The sequence below is a fragment of the Balaenoptera musculus genome, chromosome 16 (assembly GCF_009873245.2).
Source record: "Balaenoptera musculus isolate JJ_BM4_2016_0621 chromosome 16, mBalMus1.pri.v3, whole genome shotgun sequence".
NCBI classification, from domain to species: Eukaryota; Metazoa; Chordata; class Mammalia; order Artiodactyla; family Balaenopteridae; genus Balaenoptera; species Balaenoptera musculus.
The window spans coordinates 65,568,945-65,592,221 of NC_045800.1; the positions used below are offsets into that span (position 1 = coordinate 65,568,945).

Consider the following 23,277-nt stretch of genomic DNA (forward strand, 5'->3'; position numbering starts at 1 on the left):
CATTGGCAGGCAGACTCTCAACCACTGCGCCACCAGGGAAGCCCTAGCCTGGGTTTTAACTAAGTGGAAATAAATATCTTGCTGCTTGCTGGATATCCAAACCTGAAGCCTGGGTGAGAAACAGGGTGGGAGAGGAATGTGAGGTCAGGCCTGAAGATGTAGAGTTGGGACTTAGACCCACGTGGGGGCATGGGACCAGAGGGAAAATGACAAGAAAGAAGAGTACACAGGACCAGGGAGGGGACCTAGGGAACACCATGGTTTAGGGGCTGACAGAGGAGTGGGAGAAGCTGTCGGGAAAGAGACCTGTACTCCAGGCTGGGGGGAGGGAGGGGCCGTATGCTCAGGATCCTTCTGGGGTGGTGAGCCCAGGCTGAATTGCCCAGGTCGAACTTGCCCAGGTCCAGGTGAGTTGTTAGCAAATGTTGTAGGTTCCCGATTATTAAACTGCTTTGACTTTGGTGCCTTGTGCCTTCCCCTTCTCCCTCTTCCCACCAATCCAGGGCCTCATCCTGTCTTTGGTTGGCAAGTATGTATTAGGGGCTGGTAGCCATTTTAATAGCAATTCTGGATCATTTACTCTTTTAGCAGAAAGCAGCATATTTCTTATACAGACCCACTGACTATGTTAAATGAAAAACATTCATGTACATCTGTTTGCTGTTTTAGGAACTTGTCAGGACTCCCAGAATCAACTTTGTTCAGATTGGACCAGGAAGAAAAACATTGTGATATAGATACCCCATTAGGAAATCTTTCTAAACTGATGGAAAATACTTATGCCAGGTTTGTAACAATAAATGAATCTGAATTTTGCTCCACTTTCCTAAGGAACGTGGAGTAAAAAAAAAAAGCTTTTTTTTCTTTTCAGCCAAAAACTTCGAGATTTAATCATTGACTTTCGCGAACCGCAGTTTATATCCTACCTCAGTTCTGTTCTTCCACATGATGCAAAGGACACAGTTGCCTGCATTCTAAAAGGTATGTTATAATCAGCGTGTCTGCATCCATTAATTTTTCTTGGTTCTATTTATAATTTAATCTATATTATAGTCTAGTATTTTAATAATTTTTTAAAAAAATAAATTTATTTATTTATTTATTTTTGGCTGAGTTGGGTCTATTGTTGCTGTGCACAGGCTTTCTCTAGCTGCGGCTAGCTGGGGGCTACTCTTTGTTGCGGTGCATGGGCTTCTCATTGCTGTGTCTTCTCTTATTGCGGAGCACGGGCTCTAGGTGCCCGGGCTTCAGTAGTTGTGGCACGTGGGTTCAGTAGTTGTGGCTCGCGGGCTCTAGAGCGCAGGCTCAGTAGTTGTGGCGTATGGGCTTAGTTGCTCGGCGTCATGTGGGGTCTTCCCGGACCAGGGCTCGAACCCGTGTCCCCTGCATTGGCAGGCGGATTCTCAACCACTGCGCCACCAGGGAAGTCCTTTAATAATTTATAAACTTGTAATTACAGTTTTTAGACAGCATCTCTTTGGAATTAGTTTACCTGTGACCTTTACTGTCACCATGACATTTCCTTACTTTGAAAAGACGTATTGAAGAACAGACTAGAATAGAGTCAGCTTTTCTTGTAAAATAGTTAAGGTGCTCAGTGAAATTCAACACTCTTTTTCCTGTTATTTTTAAATTTAAATGTAGGTTTGAATAAGCCTCAAAGGCAAGCCATGAAAAAGGTACTTCTTTCAAAAGACTACACCCTCATCGTGGGTATGCCTGGAACAGGAAAAACAACTACAATATGTACTCTTGTAAGGTTATTATTCTTTTGCTTAGAAACTGAATATTTAAATCAGCGTCTCCTCGGTTCAGAGAATGTGATTTTGGATATCAAAAGGGCTGAATTTTAAGTCAAAATGCCTTTATTTCAAACTAAAAGTGACATGAGAAATAGAAAACCTAAATTACCAATAGTTGTAATCACCTTGTAGATATCTTGCATGTAAGATTGTCTAAAATCTTGTTCTGTTGTTGTTATATGTATGTTTTCCTTCCCTTTAAAAATGATAAGTTGTACAGAGGCGGTTGAAATAGAGTTTTCTTGAATTTTTTTTTCATGTCAGTAAATTACTGAGCAGTCTTAGAATAATCATAATGATGGCAGCAAGTATTTATTGACTGATACTCTGTGCCAGGCACTAGTCAAAGTGTATTTGTATTCAATTCTATTATGACATAATATATTATTAACATATCATTAATAACATGATAATAATGCCATGTTATTTTCATAAAACATTTTGACTATATAGTTTTCTAAAAAGTTACTTGGCTCAGCTCTTAGATATGCTTCCTATTAAGTTTTCTAACTCTATTCAAAAAATATAGATGTTAAAAATTATCGGGAGTTAAAAGTAATGCTGTTTTCCTTTCTTTTATTCATTATTAGGTAAGAATTCTCTATGCCTGTGGTTTTAGTGTTTTGTTGACCAGCTATACACACTCGGCTGTTGACAATATTCTTTTGAAGTTAGCAAAGTTTAAAATTGGATTTTTGCGCTTGGGTCAGACTCAGAAGGTACATCCAGATATCCAGAAATTTACAGAGGAGGATATTTGCAGATCAAAATCCATTAGATCCTTAGCTCTTCTAGAAGAACTCTACAATAGTCAAGTAGGTACAATTATTGTATAATAATATTGACAGTAATTTTTGTAGCCAGAATGAGGGGAGAAATGGTACTTTGGGAAATTTAATCGCATTGACCAAATTTGCACGTGATTAATTTATATAAACCACAGGACCAGTTTATGAGTTTATAGTTTGTTCTTTGCTTCTGAACTGAAATAAGGTTTCTGGTTTATTCTTCAGGGCTCCCATCTTCTAGCTTAAAATATCCTAGTAAAGGAAAACTCTGTTTCTGTCTACTCACACTTCTGACACTGAGTTTGTGGAGTTAGTGCAGACTCCACAGGTTAAGGACTCAGTCCGACAAGACTGCCCCCTACTTCAGTTCTCAATTGCGAGTTCAAGCCTCCTGTGCCCAGCCTGGGGGTTCCTGTGTCCTCCTCCTTGTTTTCTATAATTTGCTAGAATGGCTCACAGAACTCAAGAAAGTCAGCTCATTAGCATAAACTCAGGTATGATTAAAAGGGACTTATGAATAACGAAAGATGTTCCTCTCACCCCATCAATCAGGAAATTCCAAGGGTTTTAGGAGCTCTGTGTCAAGAAGCAGAAGGAAGACCAAATGTGTATGTCTTATTATATTATAGTGTCACACCTAGAAAACTAATAATCAGGATTTTTTAGTGAGTTTGAATTAGAAGTAATGGTATATGAATAGTCTTGTGATAGGTATTTTTAGGCTTTGATATAGAACCTAATTTTTATTTAATGTCTGTATATATTTTTACTGGGAAGTCCTAACTGATATTTTTGTCTTAAAAATTATCTAAAATAGATTTTAATAGACTATCTTACAACTCTTTTGTCTAATATCTATCCCAATTATTGAAAAATTTTGAAGTGGCTAAGATGTATGTCTGATGTACGTTTTTATTTTTTTTATTTTTGGCTGTGTTGGGTCTTCGTTTCTGTGCGAGGGCTTTCTCTAGTTGCGGCAAGCGGGGGCCACTCTTCATCGCAGTGCGCGGGCCTCTCTATCGTGGCCTCTCGTTGCGGAGCACAGGCTCCAGACGCGCAGGCTCAGTAGTTATGGCTTACGGGCCCAGCTGCTCCGCAGCATGTGGGATCTTCCCAGACCAGGGCTCGAACCCATGTCCCCTGCATTAGCAGGCAGACTCTCAACCACTGTGCCACCAGGGAAGCCCTGATTTACTTTTTTTAATTAAAGTTTTTATTTTGAGATAATTATAGATTCACATACAGTTGTCAGAAATAATACAGGGAGATCATGTATACCCTTTGCCCAGTAGTAACATTTTGCAAAACTAAAGTGAAATATCACAACAAGGATATTGACAGTGATACAGTCTACATACAGAATAGTTCCATTACCACAAGGATCACTCTCGTTGCACTTTTATAACGATGTCCACTTCTTTCCTGCCTACTCATTCCTTGACCCCTGATAACCACTTTTCTGTTTTCCATTTCTACAGTTTTGTCACTTCAAGAATGTTATATAAGTGGAAATATATGTTATCAAACAAAAGTTCATGTGCCGGACACACAGTGAGGCCAAACAAACTGAAACGTCAGAGTTTGGAGCAGAGAAATGTTTATTGCAGGGCCAAGCAGGGAGACCAGGCAGCTCGTGCTCAAAAACCTCAAACTCTTTCCAGGGAGAAGTTTTTATAGGCAAAATTTGGGGTGAGGGCTGCAGGGTGTGTATCTTTCTTCTGGTTGGTTGGTGGTGAGGTAACAGGGTGGTGCTCCAGGAATCTTGTGCTCAGCCTGAAGTTACCATCCTCCACCTGGGTGCCGGCCTTATTTCCTGCAGAAGACCTCAAGGGAGCGGGGGAGGGATAAATTGGGAGATGGGATTGACATATACATACTACTATATATAAAATAGGTAACTAATAAGGACCTACTGTATAGCACAGGGAACCCAATACTCGTAATGACCTATATGGGAAAAGAATCTAAAAAACAGTGGATATATGTATAACTGATTCACTTTGCTATACAGCAGAAACTAACACAACATTTGTAAATCAACTATACTCCACTAAAAATTTTCAAAAAAAAAAGAACTCAAAGATATTTGTAACATATATTCCTTGAGGAAGAACCAGGATCCTTCTTTAATCCCTGCACTATAGTTTCTTGATTGTTCCTCCTTTGTTTCTGCATCCCCTATTTCCCTGATTAGTAGCTGTTTGAATATGCCCTTTGGAACCCTGGGAAGATCGAGGAGGCTGAAGCCTTTATCCTACAAATAAGAAATGGGGGATCCGGAAAGGCTTTTGTTCCTAGGAGGGCCCCACAAGGTCCTGCTTGGTTTCACATACAGTATGTAATCTTTTGGGATTGGTGTTTTTCACTTAGCCTAATGCTCTGTAGATTCAGATTGTTACATGTATCAATCAGTAGTTTGCTCCTTTTTATTGGTGAGTATTGTTCCATAGTATGGATGTGCCACAATTTGTTTAACCATTCACCCATTGGAAAACATCTGGATTGTTTCCATTTTTTGGCTCTTACAAATAAAGCTGCTATAGACATTCATGTATAGGGTTTTGTGTGAACATAAGTCTTCATATCTCTGGGATAAATGCTCAGAGGTGCAGTGTCTGAGTCATTTGGTAGTTGCATGTTTAGTTTTAAAAAAATCTACCAAACTGTTTTCCAAAGAAGCTATAACATTTTACATTCCCACCAGCAAAGTGTGAGTGATTCTTGTCAGCATTTGGTGGTGTTACTATTTTTCATCTTGGCCATTCTGATAGGTGTATAGTGATATACAAAGTGAGAATGTCTCAACTTCCCCTTCATTCCTGAAGGATAGTTTTGCTAGTTCTGAGTAAATATGTAATTCTTTTCTTTTATACTGGGAAAATATTCTGTCACTTTCTTCTGGCTTCCATGGTTTCTGATGAGAAATACGCTGACCTTTGAATTGGAATGTTTTTCCTTATAGCAAGGTGGTGTTTACCTGGGCTGCTTTTCAGAATTTTTTCTTTTCTTTACTTTTTAGAATTTTAATTATGATATGTCTTATGGTGGATTTTTTTCTATCATGTTTGGAGTTTTCCCAGCTTATTGAATCTATAGATTTAATGTCTCTTGCCAAACCTGGGACATTTTTAGCCATGATTTCTTCTAGTGCTTTTTCAGCCCCTCCCTCTTTCTTTTCTGCTAGGACTGTGAAGACACGAATGGTGGATCCTTTATGTCTTGCAGGTCCATGAGCCTCTGTTTAGTTTTTGTTTTTTCAGTCTACTTTCTGTCTGTTATTCAGACTGTATAATTTCTATTTTTCTATGTCTTTGTTCACTGATTCTTTTCTCTGTCCCTTGCTATTGAGCCTATTCCATGATTTTAAAATTCTAGTTATTCTAGTTTCAGTTCTAAAATTTCTATTTGGTTCTTCTTTTTACCTTCTGTTTCTTTGCCAAGACTTTTATTTTCTTGAGATTTTATATCTTTTTCTTTTCATTCAAGTGTGTTCATAATTGTTCATTGAAACATTTTTATCATGGCTGCTTTAAAATCTTTGTCATATAATTCTAACATGACTGTCATCTATTGATTGTCTTATATTCATTCAGTTTGAGATATTTCTGGTTCTGTATATAATGAGTGATTTTTAATGAAATCTGAACATTTTTGTATTGTGTTATTTAAAACTTCTGTTTTAGCTGGCTTCTCTAACACTACCCTGGTAGGGCAAGAGGGTATGCCAGCTGGGAGCTGAAGTCCAGGATCCTTACTTGGCCTCTTTTAATGCAGAAGGTGACGGGCTTCTCATTACTGTTGGATAGGGGTGGAAGGAAGTCTAGGCTCCCCATGTGGTCTCCACTACATTGCCGGGTGAGGGTTACTACCAGCCAAGAGGGATGAAAATCCTGGCTTGACCTTCTGTGACACCACCCCAGTAAGGTATTGGAGTGCCTTATTCCAGCCTCAGGCAGGTGGAAGTCTAGGATCCCCCTTGACATTTGCTGGCATTGGTAGGGGGGCGAGGTCATAATTTTTTGTTTTTGTTCTTTTAGATTTTCTAAAATTTTTATTAGATTGAACATGTGTTTTTTTAAAATTTTTATTATTTTTTTCTTTTCCTTTATGGTTTATTACAGGATGTTGTATATAGTTCCCTGTGCATACAGTAGGACCTTGTTATTTCTCTGTTTTATATATAGTAGTGCGTATCTGTTAATCCTACACTACTAATTTATCCCTCCAGCCACCCTTTCCCCTTTGGTAACCGTAAGTTTATTTTCTATGTCTGTGAGTCTGTGTCTGTTTTGTAAATCATTTCATTTGTATCATTTTTTTAGATTCCACATGTAAATGATATCATATGATATTTGTCTTTCTCTCTTTCTGGCTTACTTCACTTAGTATGAAATCTAGATCCATCCATGTTGCTGCAAATGGCATTCTTTCATTTTTTTTTTATGGCTGAGTAATATTCCATTGTATACATATACCACATCTTTATCCATTCATCTGTCGATGGATATTTAGGTTGTTTCCATGTCTTGGATATTGTAAATAGCGCTGCGATGAACATAGGGGTACATGTATGTTTTCAAATTAGAGTTTTCTCCAGATATATGCCCAGGAGTGGGATTGCTGGATCATATGGTTACTCTATTTTTAGTTTTTAAAGGAACCTCCATACTGTTCTCCACAGTGGCTGCACCAATTTACATTCCCACCAACGGTGTAGGGGGGTTTCCTTTTCTCCACACCCTCTCTAGCATTTATTATTTGTTATTTGTAGACTTTTTAATGATGTCTATTCTGATCTGTGTGAAGTGGTACCTTGTTGTAGTTTTGATTTGTGTTTCTCTAATAATTAGCGATGTTGAGCATCTTTTCATGTGCCTGTTGGCCATCTGTGTCTTCTTTAGAGATATGTCTATTTAGGTCTTCTGCCCACTTTTTTTTTTTTTTAATAAAGGAGATGTAGTTCTTTTTTTTAAAAATTAAATTAATAAATTAATTTATTTATTTTTGGCTGTGTCAGGTCTTAGTTGTGACATGCAGGATCTTCGTTGCAGCGTGTGGGATCTTTCGTTGTGGCGCACAGGCTCTTTGTTGTGGTGTGTGGGCTTCTCTCTAGTTGCCGCGCTCAGTCTTCTTTCTAGTTGTGGCATGCAGGCTCTCCAGTTGAGGCACGTGGGCTCAGTAGTTGTAGCGTGCGGGCTTAGTTGCCCCTCGGCATGTGGGATCTTAGTTCCCTGACCCGGGATCAATGCAGTGTCCCCTGCATTGAAAGGCGGATTCTTTACCACTGGACCACCGGGGAAGTTCCTTCTGCCCATTTTTTGATTGAGTTGTTTGTTTTTTTGTTATTGAGTTGTATAAGCTGTTTGTATATTTTAGAAATTAAGCCCTTGTTGTTCTCATCATTTGCAGATATTTTCTCCCCATCTGTAGGTTGTCTTTTTTTTTTTAAAGAAATTCACGTTCTTTTATTTATTTATTTATGACTGTGTTGAGTCTTCGTTTCTGTGCGAGGGCTTTCTCTAGTTGCGGCAAGTGGGGACCACTCTTCATCGCGGTGCGCGGGCCTCTCACCATCGCGGCTTCTCTTGTTGCGGAGCACAGGCTCCAGACGCGCAGGCTCAGTAATTGTGGCTCACGGGCCCAGTTGCTCCGTGGCATGTGGGATCTTCCCAGACCAGGGCTCGAACCCGTGTCCCCTGCATTGGCAGGCAGATTCTCAACCACTGCGCCACCAGGGAAGCCCTGTAGGTTGTCTTTTTGTTTTATTTATGGTTTTCTGTGCTGTACAAAAGCTTATAAGTTTGATTAGGTCCCGTTTATTTTTGTTTTTTTATTTCTATTGAGGCCATGGTTTTTTATGTGGTGTTTGGCTAGAGTTGAGTGATTATTGTATAAGTTTTCTGTCTGCTAGGCTATCCCTTTCCTGTTCCTTTGGCTTTTGTTGGAGCTTCTTTTGGTCTGCATGCATTGGCATTCCTGTGTTCCTAGTCTTATCAGCTCCAAATCTGGGATAAGTGAGGCAAAAGGAAAACCCAGGGAACTGTGGTGTTCCTCGTGTCCCAAGGTTCCTAGCTGGTCTACCTTTTCTTCACCTTTCAGTCTTTATGTTTATAGTTTTATATTTATATAATGTCCAGGGTTTTTCATTGTACTTTGTGGGAGGAGTAGGGAAAAGTACTCCATCTTCCCAGAAGTAAAGTCCTGGTTGACATTATAAAAATAAATTCATTAACTTACTGCCTCTTGAATGTTTCAGATTTCCATTTTGAAATATCAAAATTTGAGCACTGTTATAGTGTCTGGAAAATTAACTTGATTTTAAAAAATTTATAGTAAAAAATTAAAATTTTTTGCATGCTATAAGTGTTTCTGCAGTAATATTGGGGGATTCCTGTTTTGGGGGGCAAAGAGTTCTTTTTTGATCTTTTAATTTCAAAAATGGGAAAAACAAGGTGTATTTCTTAGACATATTAAACAACTGATCTATTTTCCCTATTTGTTTTTAGCTTATAGTTGCAACAACATGTATGGGAGTAAACCATCCCATATTTTCCCGTAAAACTTTTGATTTTTGTATAGTGGATGAAGCCTCTCAAATTAGCCAACCAATTTGCCTAGGGCCACTTTTTTTTTCACGGAGATTTGTGTTGGTCGGGGATCATCAGCAGCTTCCTCCCCTGGTACTGAACTGCGAAGCAAGGTAAGCAGACGTTGAGGTTTCAATTTTAAACTAGATTCTTTTTAAGGGACAGTTTCAGTACACTGATAAGCTTGAACTGGATTTGTTGACAGAGCTCTTGGCATGAGTGAAAGCTTATTCAAGAGGCTGGAACAGAATAAGAATGCTGTCGTACAGTTAACCGTGCAGTACAGAATGAACAGGTATTTGTGTAACAGTGTCAGCTATGAGTGATTTTTGTATTTGTGTTCATCACTAAAACTAAAATTATTTTGTAATTCCCTTAGTAAAATTATGTCCTTAAGTAATAAACTGACATACGAAGGAAAGCTGGAGTGTGGATCAGACAAAGTGGCCAATGCAGTGATAAACCTACCTAACTTTAAAGATGTAAAGCTGGAACTGGAGTTTTATGCTGATTATTCTGAAAATCCTTGGCTGGTTGAAGTTTTCGAGCCAAAAAATCCTGTTTGTTTTCTTAACACAGACAAGGTAAAAAACAAAAAAACAAACATTATCTTTAGTTTTTCTCCTTTTGCTCTATTATTTGTATTCCGCAGTTTTCAGTAGCGATTGCTTCCTTAGAGCTTATCAGTTAAAACTAGTGTACTTCTTGTACTTTAACACAAAAGAATCTTTTCTTTCTATAGACTCACTGTCTTTGGGAGGAGGTTTATTCTGGTGATTGATAGATGTCAAAATTGACTTTTGAAGTAAGAAAGCTAGAAAGTGAACTCAACTGTATAATTACATTTCCTCGAAAAGAAATTGGCATTGATATTGTCAAAGGTCTGGGTTTACAAATGGACAGCAGATACAATAAATTGATGTCCTTTTGAAGACCTTTTTTAAAAAAATAGACTTTATTTTCTAGAGCAGTTTTAGTTCCACAGCAAAACTGAGCTAAAAGTACAGAGATTTCCCATATATCTCCTCCCCCCACCGTATGCACCTAAAGATCTCTTTGCAAATCTGTCATTAAACAAAAAATCTGCACAAGGACTTTAAATGACTTGAGTCTTATTTCTAAGAACTAAACAAATTTTTGACCCTATGTTCGCACAGTTTGTTTTATATAGTGCTTCTCATTATTGATCTGGAAGTCTATGTAAGTTCAAATAAAAATATAATGACCAATTATATGTATGCATGTTATTCTAAAATAGTTATATCTCTTGTTATTAAGATGGGTGGAGCCAGCTGGTTGTTAAAAATAGGGCCTTACCATGTGTGTACCATGGTGGAATTTTCATTCTCTTGGAAATTGCCTTAGTGTTTCAGGGTGAAGAATTAACACCTAGGGGCAGGCAGGCTCTGGGATATTTAGTCACATAAACTGATCTCACAAATGACTGCTTTTATAAACCACAACTCTAATTTATTAGTTATAATTTACCATTTTTTAACCTCACCAGTGATTGTTCAGATTCTTTTTTGCTACTCACATTTCCTCTTTCTTGGCATTAGGACTCCAAATAATATTTATTCCAAATAAATAAGTTTCATTTATTCCAAATAAAATTAATCAAGGTTACTTAGGAATGATGTAGGAGCAAAACAATCCTTTGAAAGTTCTACTAGGTATGGTAGAACCTGGGGAAACTTATCGCTCCATTATTTGTATAAAAATCAACAAGAAAATGGAAAGGGCACAGATTAAGAGCCAGATCTAAGTTTGAATCCTAGTGCCACGATTTGTTGTGAAGCTTGGGCAGGCTACTCATCTCTTCTGACCTTTGATTCCTATAAAATGGGGGATAACACAGTAAAGTTTGTGAAGCCCAGTGTATGGTCGGCTTTCATAGAGATTTTAGTATGAACTCTATGTAGCATGTTTAAGATGGATTGCCTCTGGGTGGCTTTCTGAAAGTGACTAATATCATTCATTTTTGTTAATTCTTTTACCTTCAACTTTAAGATGAAGATATTTTTCATCTGTTCCCACATGTGGTAGTACCATCTCTATGGCCACCTGTGTACTGACAGTACTCTTAACTTCAGAGATTGTTTTGCAAGCAGGATGCATATTTTTTCTATTTAGGTTCCAGCACCAGAACAAGTTGAAAAGGGAGGTGTCAGCAATATAACAGAAGCCAAACTCGTTGTTTTCCTGACCTCAATTTTTATTAAGGTAACATAGAATTTAATTTTGAGGACTAATTAATATTAAGGTGCAGAGTAATAGAATATTAGAATGCAAGGAACTTTAGATCTAAAGTTAACTTTTGTTTATTAAGATAAAGAGGAATGAAGCCTGATTGTTTTTATTTTGAGAACATTTATCTAAGACATGCAATTTTTTATACAGTAATGGCATTTTGAGTTTCCATTTAGGATAACTTTTTGTAACATCAGATAATTCTGATTGTGTCAATTTAGTGCTGAAGTCAGTATGATTGGCAATTGGAAACATCTGTCGTAAGGGATAGCAGAAAGTGAAAGTACTTTTTTTGGTATGGCAACACTGTTTTGGTGGCATACAAACCATTATACTGCCATGAACTTCTAAATATCAAGGGAACAATGTTTGAGGAAATTATTTCATTTCAGGAAATGTGGATGTAGCCTTAGAGTGAATTCAATAATTGTATTTACTCCTTGTGATAGGAACATGTATTGTAAACATCAATTGGGCACATTATGTAAACATTTAATAAATTTAGTAAAGCTTAAATAACAAAAGTCAGGATTTTTTCACTTAAATTGTGTTCTTTTCTGTTTAGGCTGGTTGTAATCCCTCTGATATTGGTATCATTGCACCATACAGGCAACAGTTAAAAGTCATCAATGATTTATTGGCACATTCTTCTCTTGGGATGGTCGAAGTTAATACAGTAGACAAATACCAAGGAAGAGACAAAAGTATCATTCTAGTATCTTTTGTTAGAAGTAATAAAGATGGAACTGTGAGTTAACTGTATTTTCTGCTTTGTTGTCTGATTTGTATTTTATATTTGTTTGGGACATTATTTACCTCTCTTTTTTTTTTCTCTTCTTTAATTGTAAAAAACACATAACATAAAATTCACCTTCTTAACTATCTTTTAGTGTACAATTCACAAGTATTAAGTATATTTACAGTGTGTGCAACACATCTCCAGAACGTTTTCATTTTGCAAAACAAATTCTATACCCATGAACAATTCCCTAATTCCCACTCTCTCCTTTCCCTGGCAATCACTTTCTGTCTCTGTGACAGAAAGAATTTGACAGAATTTTATGAATTCTGTGAATTTTCCATATAAGTGTAATCATACGGTATTTGTCCTTTTGTAAGTGGCTTATTTCACTTATCATAATGTCCTCAGGGTTCATCCATGTTGTAGCATGTGTCAGAATTTCCTTCCTTTGAAAGGCTGAATATTATTCCACTGCATGTATATACCACATTTTGTTTATCCATTTATCCATCAGTGGACGTTTGGGTTGCTTCTACCTCTTGGTTATTGTGTTTGGAGCATTTTAAACATATAGGCTTCCCTAGATATACTTTCAAATTTATAGATAATTCCAGGCTTCGTTTTTTTTTTTTTGCGTTTTTATCTCTCCTTGACTCATTTTTCTTGACTATGCGATACCTTCATATGGTTTTTAAGATACACGTAGTAGAGGGACTTCCCTCGTCATCCAGTGGTTAAGACTCCACACTTCCAATGCAGGGGCTGCGGGTTTGATCCCTGGTCAGGGAACTAAGATCCCACATGCCACGCTGCGCAGCCAAAAATAAATAAATAAAATAAAATACACATAGTAGAAAGTCTCCCTTCTTCCCTGTTCCTCTACTCAGTTCTTACCCTCACAGATAATCACGTTTGGTTTTTTGGTTTGGTTTTGTTTTTGTTTTTTTGGTAACCCTCTAGGTTTCCTTAAGCATATGCAAGCAGATATGAATCAGTATTCATATTTCCCTCCTTTTTTGCACAAAAGGTAATATATACACTATTCTGGACTTTGCTTTTTCCACTTAACAGCTTGGAGATCTTTCCATGTCATTACACAGAGATTTCATTCTGTTCTTACAGATGCATAGATTTCCACTGTATATATGGGTCACGGTATATTTAACCACTCCTCTGAATCTTCTACTATGCCAAGTTTCTATTACTGTTAAAAACAATGCTACACTGGGGCTTCCCTGGTGGCGCGGTGGTTAAGAATCCGCCTGCCAATGCAGGGGACCATGGGTTTGAGCCCTGGTCTGGGAAGATCCCACATGCCGTGGAGCAACTAAGCCCGTGTGCCACAACTACTGAAGCCTGCGCGCCTAGAGCCTGTGCTCTGCAACAAGAGAAGCCACCACAATGGGAAGCCCTCACACCGCAACAAAGAGTAGCCCCCACTCGCCGCAACTAGAGAAAGCCCGCGCACAGCAACGGAAGACTCAACGCAGCCAATAAGTAAATAAATAAATAAATAAAATCTATTTAAAAAAAAAGAAAAATAATTAAAAAAAAAAAAGAAACGGAGAGCTTGTTTCATAGATATTAAAAAAAAAAAACAATGCTACACTGAGTGGAGATAACTTCAATTCTTTTTTTAAAAAAAAATATTTATTTATTTGGCGGTGCTGGGTCTTAGTTGTGGCACGTGGGATCTTCGTTGCTGCGTGCGGGATCTTTAGTTGCGGCCTGTGGGCTCCTAGTTGTGGCATGCGGGATCTAGTTCCCTGACCAGGGATCGAACCCGGGCCCCCAGCATTGGGAGCACGGAGTCTTAACCACTGGTCCACCAGGGAAGTCCTAACTTCAATTCTTTATTATATATATTTAATATTTTAAAACTTTTAATATATTTTTATTGTATGTATTTAATAATTTAAAATTATGGCTAGGATATCATACCCACGATAAAATACTTGAAGTTGGCACTGTGGGCAAGTTTTTCCAACTGTCTGGATTTTAAATGTGTTGATGAATCTTTTTTGCAGTATACGTTTTTGAAAACTCAAAAAACTCGAATAAATAAGAAAACTCAAAGAACGAAAATTACAATTTCTTTCAGCTTGGTGAACTGTTGAAAGATTGGCGACGTCTTAATGTTGCTATAACCAGAGCCAAACATAAGCTGATTCTCCTGGGATGTGTGCCCTCACTAAACCGCTATCCTCCTTTGGGGAAGCTACTTTATCATCTAAACTCAGAAAAATTAATATCCTTTTTGTTTTATATATGGTCACATTTGATTGCGCTATTGTGAGTACTTCATTTATGTATTTGTATAAACTAAAACTCAGTGTCTCGTGTTTCCCATGGGCATATTTCAAAAGATCTGATTCTGCAAAGGAAAGAGAGAAAACAATTCACAGGAAGTAATTTTAAGCAAAAAGTGAAATAATGAAGGTGGCGGAGAAGGATAGTTTGTGAAATGAGAAAGGGGAAAAAAAGGGACTTGATTTTTTGCCCTAGGAACAGGGTGCATGTTTCCTAGAATACATCTAGGAAAACTGGTTATCCCTTCTGGTTCCTCTCCCCTCAATTTACAACCTTTTTAAAAAAAAATCTAGGACAAAGTATTATATTTAAAAATGGAGATTATTACTTGTCATATTGTATTAATAGATTATTTTAAAAATAGATCATCTCTTTAAAAAATTATATGTAAGTCTCAGGCTAAGATATGTAAACCATATTGCTTAAGTATATTATTATCCATAGAATGCCATAAAAATCTTTAAATTTTTTTAGCAGCCCTGTAAACCAAATTACAGAATGTTAGATAATAATGTCATATATGTTTTTATGTAATCCCACATTGTGTTAAATATATCTTCCTTAATTTATTTTACATCATTGATCTTCCATCAGGAGAACATGAAAGTCTTTGTCATATATTGGGTGATTTTCAAAGAAGATAAAGCACTGTTTTCCTTGCTTTTTCCAAACCATCATGATCTTCTCTAACTGTTGCATATTTATAATTTGGATATGCTGTAAAATCAGTGCCTGGTTACACTGTGAAGATAACTTTTATCCCAAGGGTAAGAAATGATGTAAATATACTCTTTCAGAGTTCCAGTTTTTTTGTTTTATTTATTTTTTGGTATAACCTTGTTAAACATAAAGTTCTATTACCATATAAAATTTAACATAGTATTTTTTTAGTACAGGTGTACCAAAACTGAAAAGTCTAAATTTATAGGTATTATAAATGTGTTTTTGTATGATCCAGAGTTTGATAAATTTCTACCACCTTTTAAAGATGGGGTGAATTTTTCAATCTGAGGTTTAAATCTTTAAGTCTAAATTTTCAAGATTAATTTGATCTTTTAGATTTTTTATCAGAGATGTTTTCACTTTAAACCTAGTCTTTTAAATTATCACTGATAAATATATTATTTCTAGTTAATTTCTGATTCTCCTTACTCTCCCACTTGTTATTTTCACTTTTCAGTATTCTAGTAAAAGAAAATAATTCCTACTGTTCTTTTGAGAAGAAATTTTGTTTGCTGAATTGATGACAAATTAAAAAGGTGTATTCCTATTTTCACTTATTCATGTTCATATGCCCCTTTGTTTTAGGGCATTTCTCAATTTTCTCTTTTGGTATAAAAATGTTTTGTAAAACAATTGCCTCAAAGTGTTTGATTACTTATATTGTGACCAATTTTAACCTTAATGTATCCACCTTTGGCAGGGAAATCTCTCATTTCTCTCAAATTTTTTCTTTTTAATGAATGTTAAGTGTGTTAAAAATTGCTGCCTCTACCTCACATGTTTTTAAAAAATTACTTGAAGATTTTATTAAATAAATTGTTTTCTTACTGTTAGATCTTACTGTGTCAATTATTAATACTAAATAATAATTAAGTTCAGGGTTGTCCACCATTTTTTCCAGTATTGAGAACTGAAATACTGATAATGCTCTAAAGCTGAAACCAAGGAGTGTTGACATTATAAAGAGATTTATGAAGGACACACAGGATGAAGTTGATCATGGAGATACTATGGATTAGACAGGAAAAACTAGGAAGTTTACAGAGATAAGGCTTAAATATTGGTTAGATATCATGAAGTTATATAACAGGAAGGAACTGAAGATAATTTCAGTTCCTGGGAGTGAGATGAATAATGTCAATTCTTTTGGTTCAATCAGTGGTTGCTTTACAGATTTGTGTGGCCTGCGGAGCTCTGTGGAAGAAGAACCCAGGGACGGGTTCCGTGTTTCTTGTCATTTGGGACTCTGTCTTGATTACAAGAGTCTAGCCACTTAGTTGAAAGAGTTAGGATTCGTCTTTTATATATAAGATGCTGTGAGTTGGAGGCTTGGGGTGAGCTGTAAGTTAAACCCAGACTGGGCCATCAAATTGCTAATAGTGCAGTTTAAGTATGACATCCATGCCAAGGACTAAGACAGCAGTGGCTACCAGTCTAATGTTATTGGGCAGTCACTTTGTGCAGGTCCAGATCAAAAGCACCATTAGCCTAGACAAGGTCTTCCTTATAGTGTGAAGCCAGGATGTGATGACAGTGTAGCCATTCCAGTGGCCCCATTCCTGAAAATCAGTTCAGAGTTCCTGCCTCCTTACCTCTCTTGCTGCCTCCTCTGATTCCTTTCTTTTCTTCCTCGTCTCTCACTCTCTAGAGACAGGTCTTTCCCAGAGCTCTATGTTTGGTCTGGTCCTGTTCTCCCTCCTTGGACAGTCACTGGCTCCAACCATCACCTATGTAGCTGTTTACCAAATCTGTATACCCCGTCATGTCTTCTGAATTCTAGTTATATCTGTGTTGCAGCTCCTGCCTTCAGAGTCAGTTCTGTGAGCACTTCCGAGTCAGCACATACAAAATGTAAATTTCCATCTTCATCTAATGCCTTCCTCTGTAATCTCTATTTCTGTCAAGGACACCATCTACCTCACATTTTCTGAGTTTAAAAGTCTTGGCATAATTTTCTTTCTTTACATTTTTTTTCCTGTTTAATTATAGAGTAGTACATGATTTTAGTGAGAATTTCGAACACTACAAATTTTAGAAAATTAAACTTCTTTGTAATCTTATCATTTAGTTATAACTACTGGTAGTTTGGTGTATGATAATCTGGACTGGTGCTTAAGAATAAAAATTGCCACAACCCACAACAAGAAACACATTTTGCATCATGACTCAGCATGAACATATGTATGTGCATGCACCTTAAACAGTACTTTAACAAAATATTTACCCTTTTTATATGTGATATACCCTAATATTTTCCACTATTCCATAAAAAACAAAGCTGGTTGCAGGCCTTCCCTGGTGGTGCAGTGGTTAAGAATCTGCCTGCCAGTGCAGGGGACACGGGTTTGAGCCCTGGTCTGGGAAGATCCCACATGCCACGGAGCAACTAAGCCTGTGCACCACAACTACTGAACCTGTGCTCTAGAGCCCGCAAGCCACAACTGCTGAGCCCGTGCACCGCAACTACTGAGTCTGTGCTCTATAGAGCCCGCGTGCCACAACTACTGAATCCCGCGCACCTAGAGCCCGTGCTCCGCAGCAAGAGAAGCCACCGCTATGAAGAAGCCCGCACGCCACAACGAAGAGTAGCTCCCGCTCGCCACAACTAGAGGAAGCCCGCGCGCAGCAACGAAGACCCAATGCAGCCAAAAATAATTAATTAATTTAAAAAAACAAAGCTGGTTGCAACCTACTAACATTCTTTCATATCCCACTAATAGTTTGGAACGTGTGGTTTGTAATGGAGGTCATTCTCCAATATTTCTTTGCATATTTGTTCTAATGTACTTTTTTTTTTTTTTTTTTTTTTTCTGGCTGCACTGTACAGCTTGTGGGATCCTAATTCCCTGACCAGGGATCCAGCCTGGGCCCATGGCAGTGAAAGTGCAGAGTCCTAACCACTGGACTGCCAGGGAATTCCCTAATATACTATTTTTGCTCTTCCCTATACATGTCTTTTTTCTTGTTTGTTGTATCCTCTATCTATATTTGTCAATTTCTCCAATACCATTTATGCAACTTCACCCAGACTGAAAGACTAGTACGCTACCTTCTCCAAAAAACCTTTCCTGATATTTTTTCCTTCCAAAAAGAATTATTTCCATCTTTATATGTAGCTTTATACCACTTACTGCTTTTTTAGCAGTGGTAATAATATGTAGTATGCTTTATAATTTTCATAGATATTCTCTCAATTGAATTAAACCCTGCAGAGTACCTAGCATAGATATTTCACGTTAGCATATGGCTCTGGGCAAGTCATTGTTAGAACCCAGATGTTCTGATTAGTAATTCAGCAATTTTCCCAGGTACTATGTGTTTCCCATTCAGTGTTGTGTACATTTTCCAGGTGCTATACAAATGTTTAGAAGCATTACAATTGTTGGGAATTCCCTGGCAGTCCAGTGGTTAGGACTCCGTGCTTTCACTGCCAAGGGCTGGGGTTCAATCCCTGGTCAGGGAACAAAGATCCCACAAGCCGCACAGTGCAGCCAAAAAAAAAAAAAAAAAGCATTACAATTGTTACTGTAAGCAAATCACATCTCAGGCCAGCTGGAAACCTTGTGGCATGATTTGACAAGCTGGTCTATGTAGATTCAATGGACAGCTTTGCTCATTAAAAAGACTGCTTGTAGCTAAGAGGATAGGCCCATCCAACTTCACTCAAGTCACCACTAACCCTTGGATGATTGGGACTCATGATCCTGGAAAGTATGAACCAAGATGGACCCAGGGGGAGAAGTCTGCCTTTCCTGACTCTCAGCTCTTGTATAGATACTGCTTTGGCTTATTATGAAAGATTTTTACATAAAAATTATTTTTAAGGCTTTAACTAGCTTACTTTTTATGATGAACTTTAAAACATTATTATAAAACTTTTAAAAACACACACAAAAGTAGTATCATGAACTCCTATACCCCCATCATCCATATTCAACAGTTAGATTTTGCAGCAATTTTCTTCAACCTTTTTTTCTTTGCTGACATGTTTTAAAGCAAATTTTAGACATCATTCAAGTTCATCCCTGTATTTCAGTATGTGATAAGTTTTTAAAAAACAGTATTTTGTTACATGATTATATCTGTACGTTTAAAAACCTAGATTCTTAGTACATCAAGAGCTCAGAACAGATTAATATTCTAGTTTAAACCTATTAAGTATTGCCAACAAACACATGAAAGAATGCTCAACATCATTAATCATTAGAGAAATGCAAATCAAAACTACAATGAGATATCTCACACCGGTCAGAATGGCCATCATCAAAAAAATCTAGAAACAATAAATGCTGGAGAGGGTGTGGAGAAAAGGGAACACTCTTGCACTGTTGGTAGGAATGTAAATTGATACAGCCACTATGGAGAACAGTATGGAGGTTCCTTAAAAAACTAAAAATAGAACTACCATACAACCCAGCAATCCCATTAATGGGCATATACCCTGAGAAAACCATAATTCAAAAAGAGTCATGTACCAAAATGTTCATTGCAGCTCTATTTACAATAGCCAGGACATGGAAGCAACCTAAGCGTCCATCATCGGATGAATGGATAAAGAAGATGTGGCACATATATACAATGGAATATTACTCAGCCATAAAAAGAAATGAAATTGAGTTATTTGTAGTGAGGTGGATGGAGTTAGGGTCTGTCATACAGAGTGAAGTTAAGTCAGAAAGAAAAATACAGTATGCTAACACATATATATGGAATCTAAGGAAAAAAAAAAAAAAAGTCACGAAGAACCTAGTGGCAAGATAGGAATAAAGACACAGACCTACTAGAGAATGGACTTGAGGATGCGGGGAGGGGGAAGGGTAAGCTGTGACAAAGTGAGAGAGTGGCATGGACATATATACGCTACCAAACGTAAAATAGCTAGTGGGAAGCAGCCACATAGCACAGGGAGATCAGCTCGGTGCTTTGTGACCACCTAGAGGGGTGGGATAGGGAGGGTGGGAGGGAGGGAGATGCAAGAGGGAAGAGATATGGGAACATATGTATATGTATAACTGATTCACTTTGTTATAAAGCAGAAACTAACACACCATTGTAAAGCAATTATACTCCAATAAAGATGTTAAAAAAAAAAACCTATTAAGTGTAATAGGTTTTAAACATACACACTAATTCCAATTCTGTTCAATCCAAGGTGGCTAGAGTATCCAGCAAATATGTATTTTGGAGTTTAAGAACATCTTCCTCAAAGGAAGAAATATTTTTTGCTTTAAATAAAGCTGGTCTGTTACTGAACTAAATTTCTTTCCTACATGTTACCTATAAAGTCACTGGAGGGAAAGCAATCCAGAAAATAAAGCTCTTTTCCTTTGTTCTCATGGTTTTATAAAATAAATATATACTTAATATTATTTGCTTTTCTAAATGCACTTGGAACACAAATCCCTCCTTTTTTACTCATCATTTGGAGAAGAGAAAAATGAACAAGTCAGTCATTTCAATGTTTAACAGCAAGGTGGTGGAAGGGGTTAGACTTGTCATCAGTTTTAGGCTCCTTCAAACACTATAAAAACCACAGAGGTATTTTGACATTATGAAAATGGAGGCTACTTTTGTACTGGTTCAGATTCTGGCTCTGTTCCTTAATAGTACTGTGACTTTGGGCAAGTTATTTAATCTTTGAGGTTAGTTTCATCTGTAAAAGAGGTAAATAACTCATTCCTCATGGGGTGGTTCTGAAGATCAAATGAGGTTTTGGCCTAGGAACTGACGTTCACATACATGCTCACTGACCTTCACTTCCATGATCATGGGCATGGAAGATGAATGGGGAAAGGGTGATGGGATAGTTGAAGAAATGAAATTTGACCCTATCTCACATCATCACTAAAATTAATTCTGGGTGCACTAACAGGCCTAAATATTAAAGGCAAAACTATGTAATTTTTTTTTTTTAATATTTATTTGGCTGCATCGGGTCCTCGTTGTGGCATGTGGGATCTCTAGTTGCGGTGCTCGTTTGGTTGCGTGGGCTTCTCCCTAGTTGTGGTGTGCGGGTTTTCTCTTCTCTAGTTGTGGCATGCGGGCTCCAGGGCGTGTGGGCTCTGTAGTTGTGGCATGTGGGCTCTGTAGTTTGCGGCACGCAGGCTCTCTAGTTGAGGCGTGCAAGCTCAGTAGTTGTGGTGCGTGGGCTTAGTTGCCCCGCGGCATGTGGGATCTTAGTTTCCCAACCGGGGATCGAACCTGCGTCCCCTGCATTGGAAGGCAGATTCTTTACCACTGGAGCACCAGGGAAGTCCCCCAAACTATGTAATTCTTAAAAGAGAGTATCTTCATGACCTTGGAATAAGGAGGATTTCTTAAGACACTAAGGCATAAACTATAAATTCACTACAAGAAAATTAAGAACTTATATTTAATCAACGGTTGCCATAAGGAGAGAAAAAAAATTAACCAGAAGATAGTGGCAACACATAACTGACATCAAATTAGTATGTAGAATATTAACTAACTTGCACAAGCCAATAAGAAAAAGGTAAGTCAATAGAAAAACAGGCACCATTTCTTTGCAAAAGTGAAATTCCAAATAGTAAACATAGGTAAAGTGCTCAATGTCATCAGTAATGAGATAAATAAAAAACAAACCTGCCATGCAATCACCTGCCCACAAGACGCAAAAAATGAAGAAATCCTCAAAATTCTAAGCATTAGAATGGACACAGCAACAGAAAAACAACACTGCTGAAAGGAGTGTAAATTATGAGAAATTTTGAAAACAGTTTGGCATTATCTAGTAAATTTAAAGAAAGGCATACCTGATTTCTAGTAATTGTATTCTTATTTACATGCCCTAGAGGCTCTCCTGCACATAGGGACCAGGAAGTATGTAAACCTGAAAACACCCTAACCTGGAAACTCCTCATGGACATGGATGATGTTGAACAAAAGAAACAAGTAATGTTCGTAATGTTATTCCACTTGTGAAAAGTTTGTAAACAGGCAAAAATAAACTACATTGATTAGGGGCACATACTTACGTGGTAATAACATGCAGAAAAGCACGGAAACAATTGTCATAGAAGTCAGAATCGTATTTATTAATACTTCTAGGGGGATTGTGGCTAAAGGCCTTTCCCCCAGGGAAGATGACTCTCCTGTCCTATGCTCTCTTGATCTGGTGGTGTTGTCCCAGCTGTTCACTTTATGATTCTTTAAATGCATATATGCTTTATACATTTTTATCCATGTATGATTATCTCACAATAAAGAAAATTTAAAACCAAAAGAAACATAATAGAACTGTATGCTGGCCAATATGATGAAGAGATAAACATCGCTCCATTTTCTCGAAATATCAGTCTATTTCTAACTTGGCCACCGTTTTAACAATTGCTGGGCTTCCCTGGTGGCACAGTGGTTAAGAATCCGCCTGCCAATGCAGGGGACACGGGTTCAAGCCCTGGTCCGGGAAGATCCCACATGCCGCGGAGCAACTAAGCCAGTGAGCCACAACAACTGAACCAGCACTCTAGAGCCTGCGCGCCACAACTACTGAAGCCCATGCACCAAAACTGCTGAAGCCCACATGCCTAGAGCTTGTGCTCCGCAACAAGAGAAGCCACTAGCAATAAGAAGCCCATGCACCACAACGAAGAGTAGCCCCCCGCTCGCCGCAACTAGAGAAAGCCCGCGTACAGCAACGAAGACCCAACACAGCCAAAAATAAAAAATAAATAAATTAAATTTTAAAAATTCTTTAAAAAAACAAAACAAAACAATTGCTGATCTAACTAGGTAATAGCTCAGTTTCCCCAAATTGATATAACTTAAACCTAGTGTCATCTGACCACGAGAGTTTTTACTCCCTGAAATGAGAAAACGCTGGCTGTATCTCTGCACCTTTCCCTCAATTACTGAGACCATTCCTCGTTGCTTTTTATAAACCAGTGGATTCACTGGTTTAAATATCGTGATTTGGGCTAACAGTTTTAGTAGATTTCTGCCTACTGTTAATTGCTTCAGATTTTCTACACTCTTTTGGTCCCCTGCCAGTTACTTGGTGAAGAAGGGAAGGGGTCAGGTGTGTTCGATTAAACCCAGCTGGACCCAGTGGAGGA

At 37.7% G+C, this 23,277-nt stretch overlaps 1 protein-coding gene across 3 annotated transcripts in view; it reads left to right on the top strand.

Annotated features, from left to right (window-relative positions):
- Positions 1 to 16,035, top strand: part of DNA2 (DNA replication helicase/nuclease 2) — a 45,477-nt gene extending 29,442 nt beyond the window's left edge. For all 3 annotated transcript variants that reach the window (XM_036828775.1, XM_036828776.1, XM_036828777.1), the window contains 11 exons: positions 670 to 786; positions 872 to 981; positions 1,645 to 1,754; positions 2,393 to 2,617; positions 9,097 to 9,290; positions 9,383 to 9,472; positions 9,557 to 9,761; positions 11,311 to 11,400; positions 11,993 to 12,175; positions 14,271 to 14,417; positions 15,055 to 16,035. In XM_036828775.1, the coding sequence (XP_036684670.1) occupies positions 670 to 786; positions 872 to 981; positions 1,645 to 1,754; positions 2,393 to 2,617; positions 9,097 to 9,290; positions 9,383 to 9,472; positions 9,557 to 9,761; positions 11,311 to 11,400; positions 11,993 to 12,175; positions 14,271 to 14,417; positions 15,055 to 15,123 (1,540 nt within the window). In that variant the 3' untranslated portion in view covers positions 15,124 to 16,035. The remainder of the gene's footprint in view (positions 1 to 669; positions 787 to 871; positions 982 to 1,644; positions 1,755 to 2,392; positions 2,618 to 9,096; positions 9,291 to 9,382; positions 9,473 to 9,556; positions 9,762 to 11,310; positions 11,401 to 11,992; positions 12,176 to 14,270; positions 14,418 to 15,054) is intronic.
- Positions 16,036 to 23,277: the final 7,242 nt, after the last annotated feature.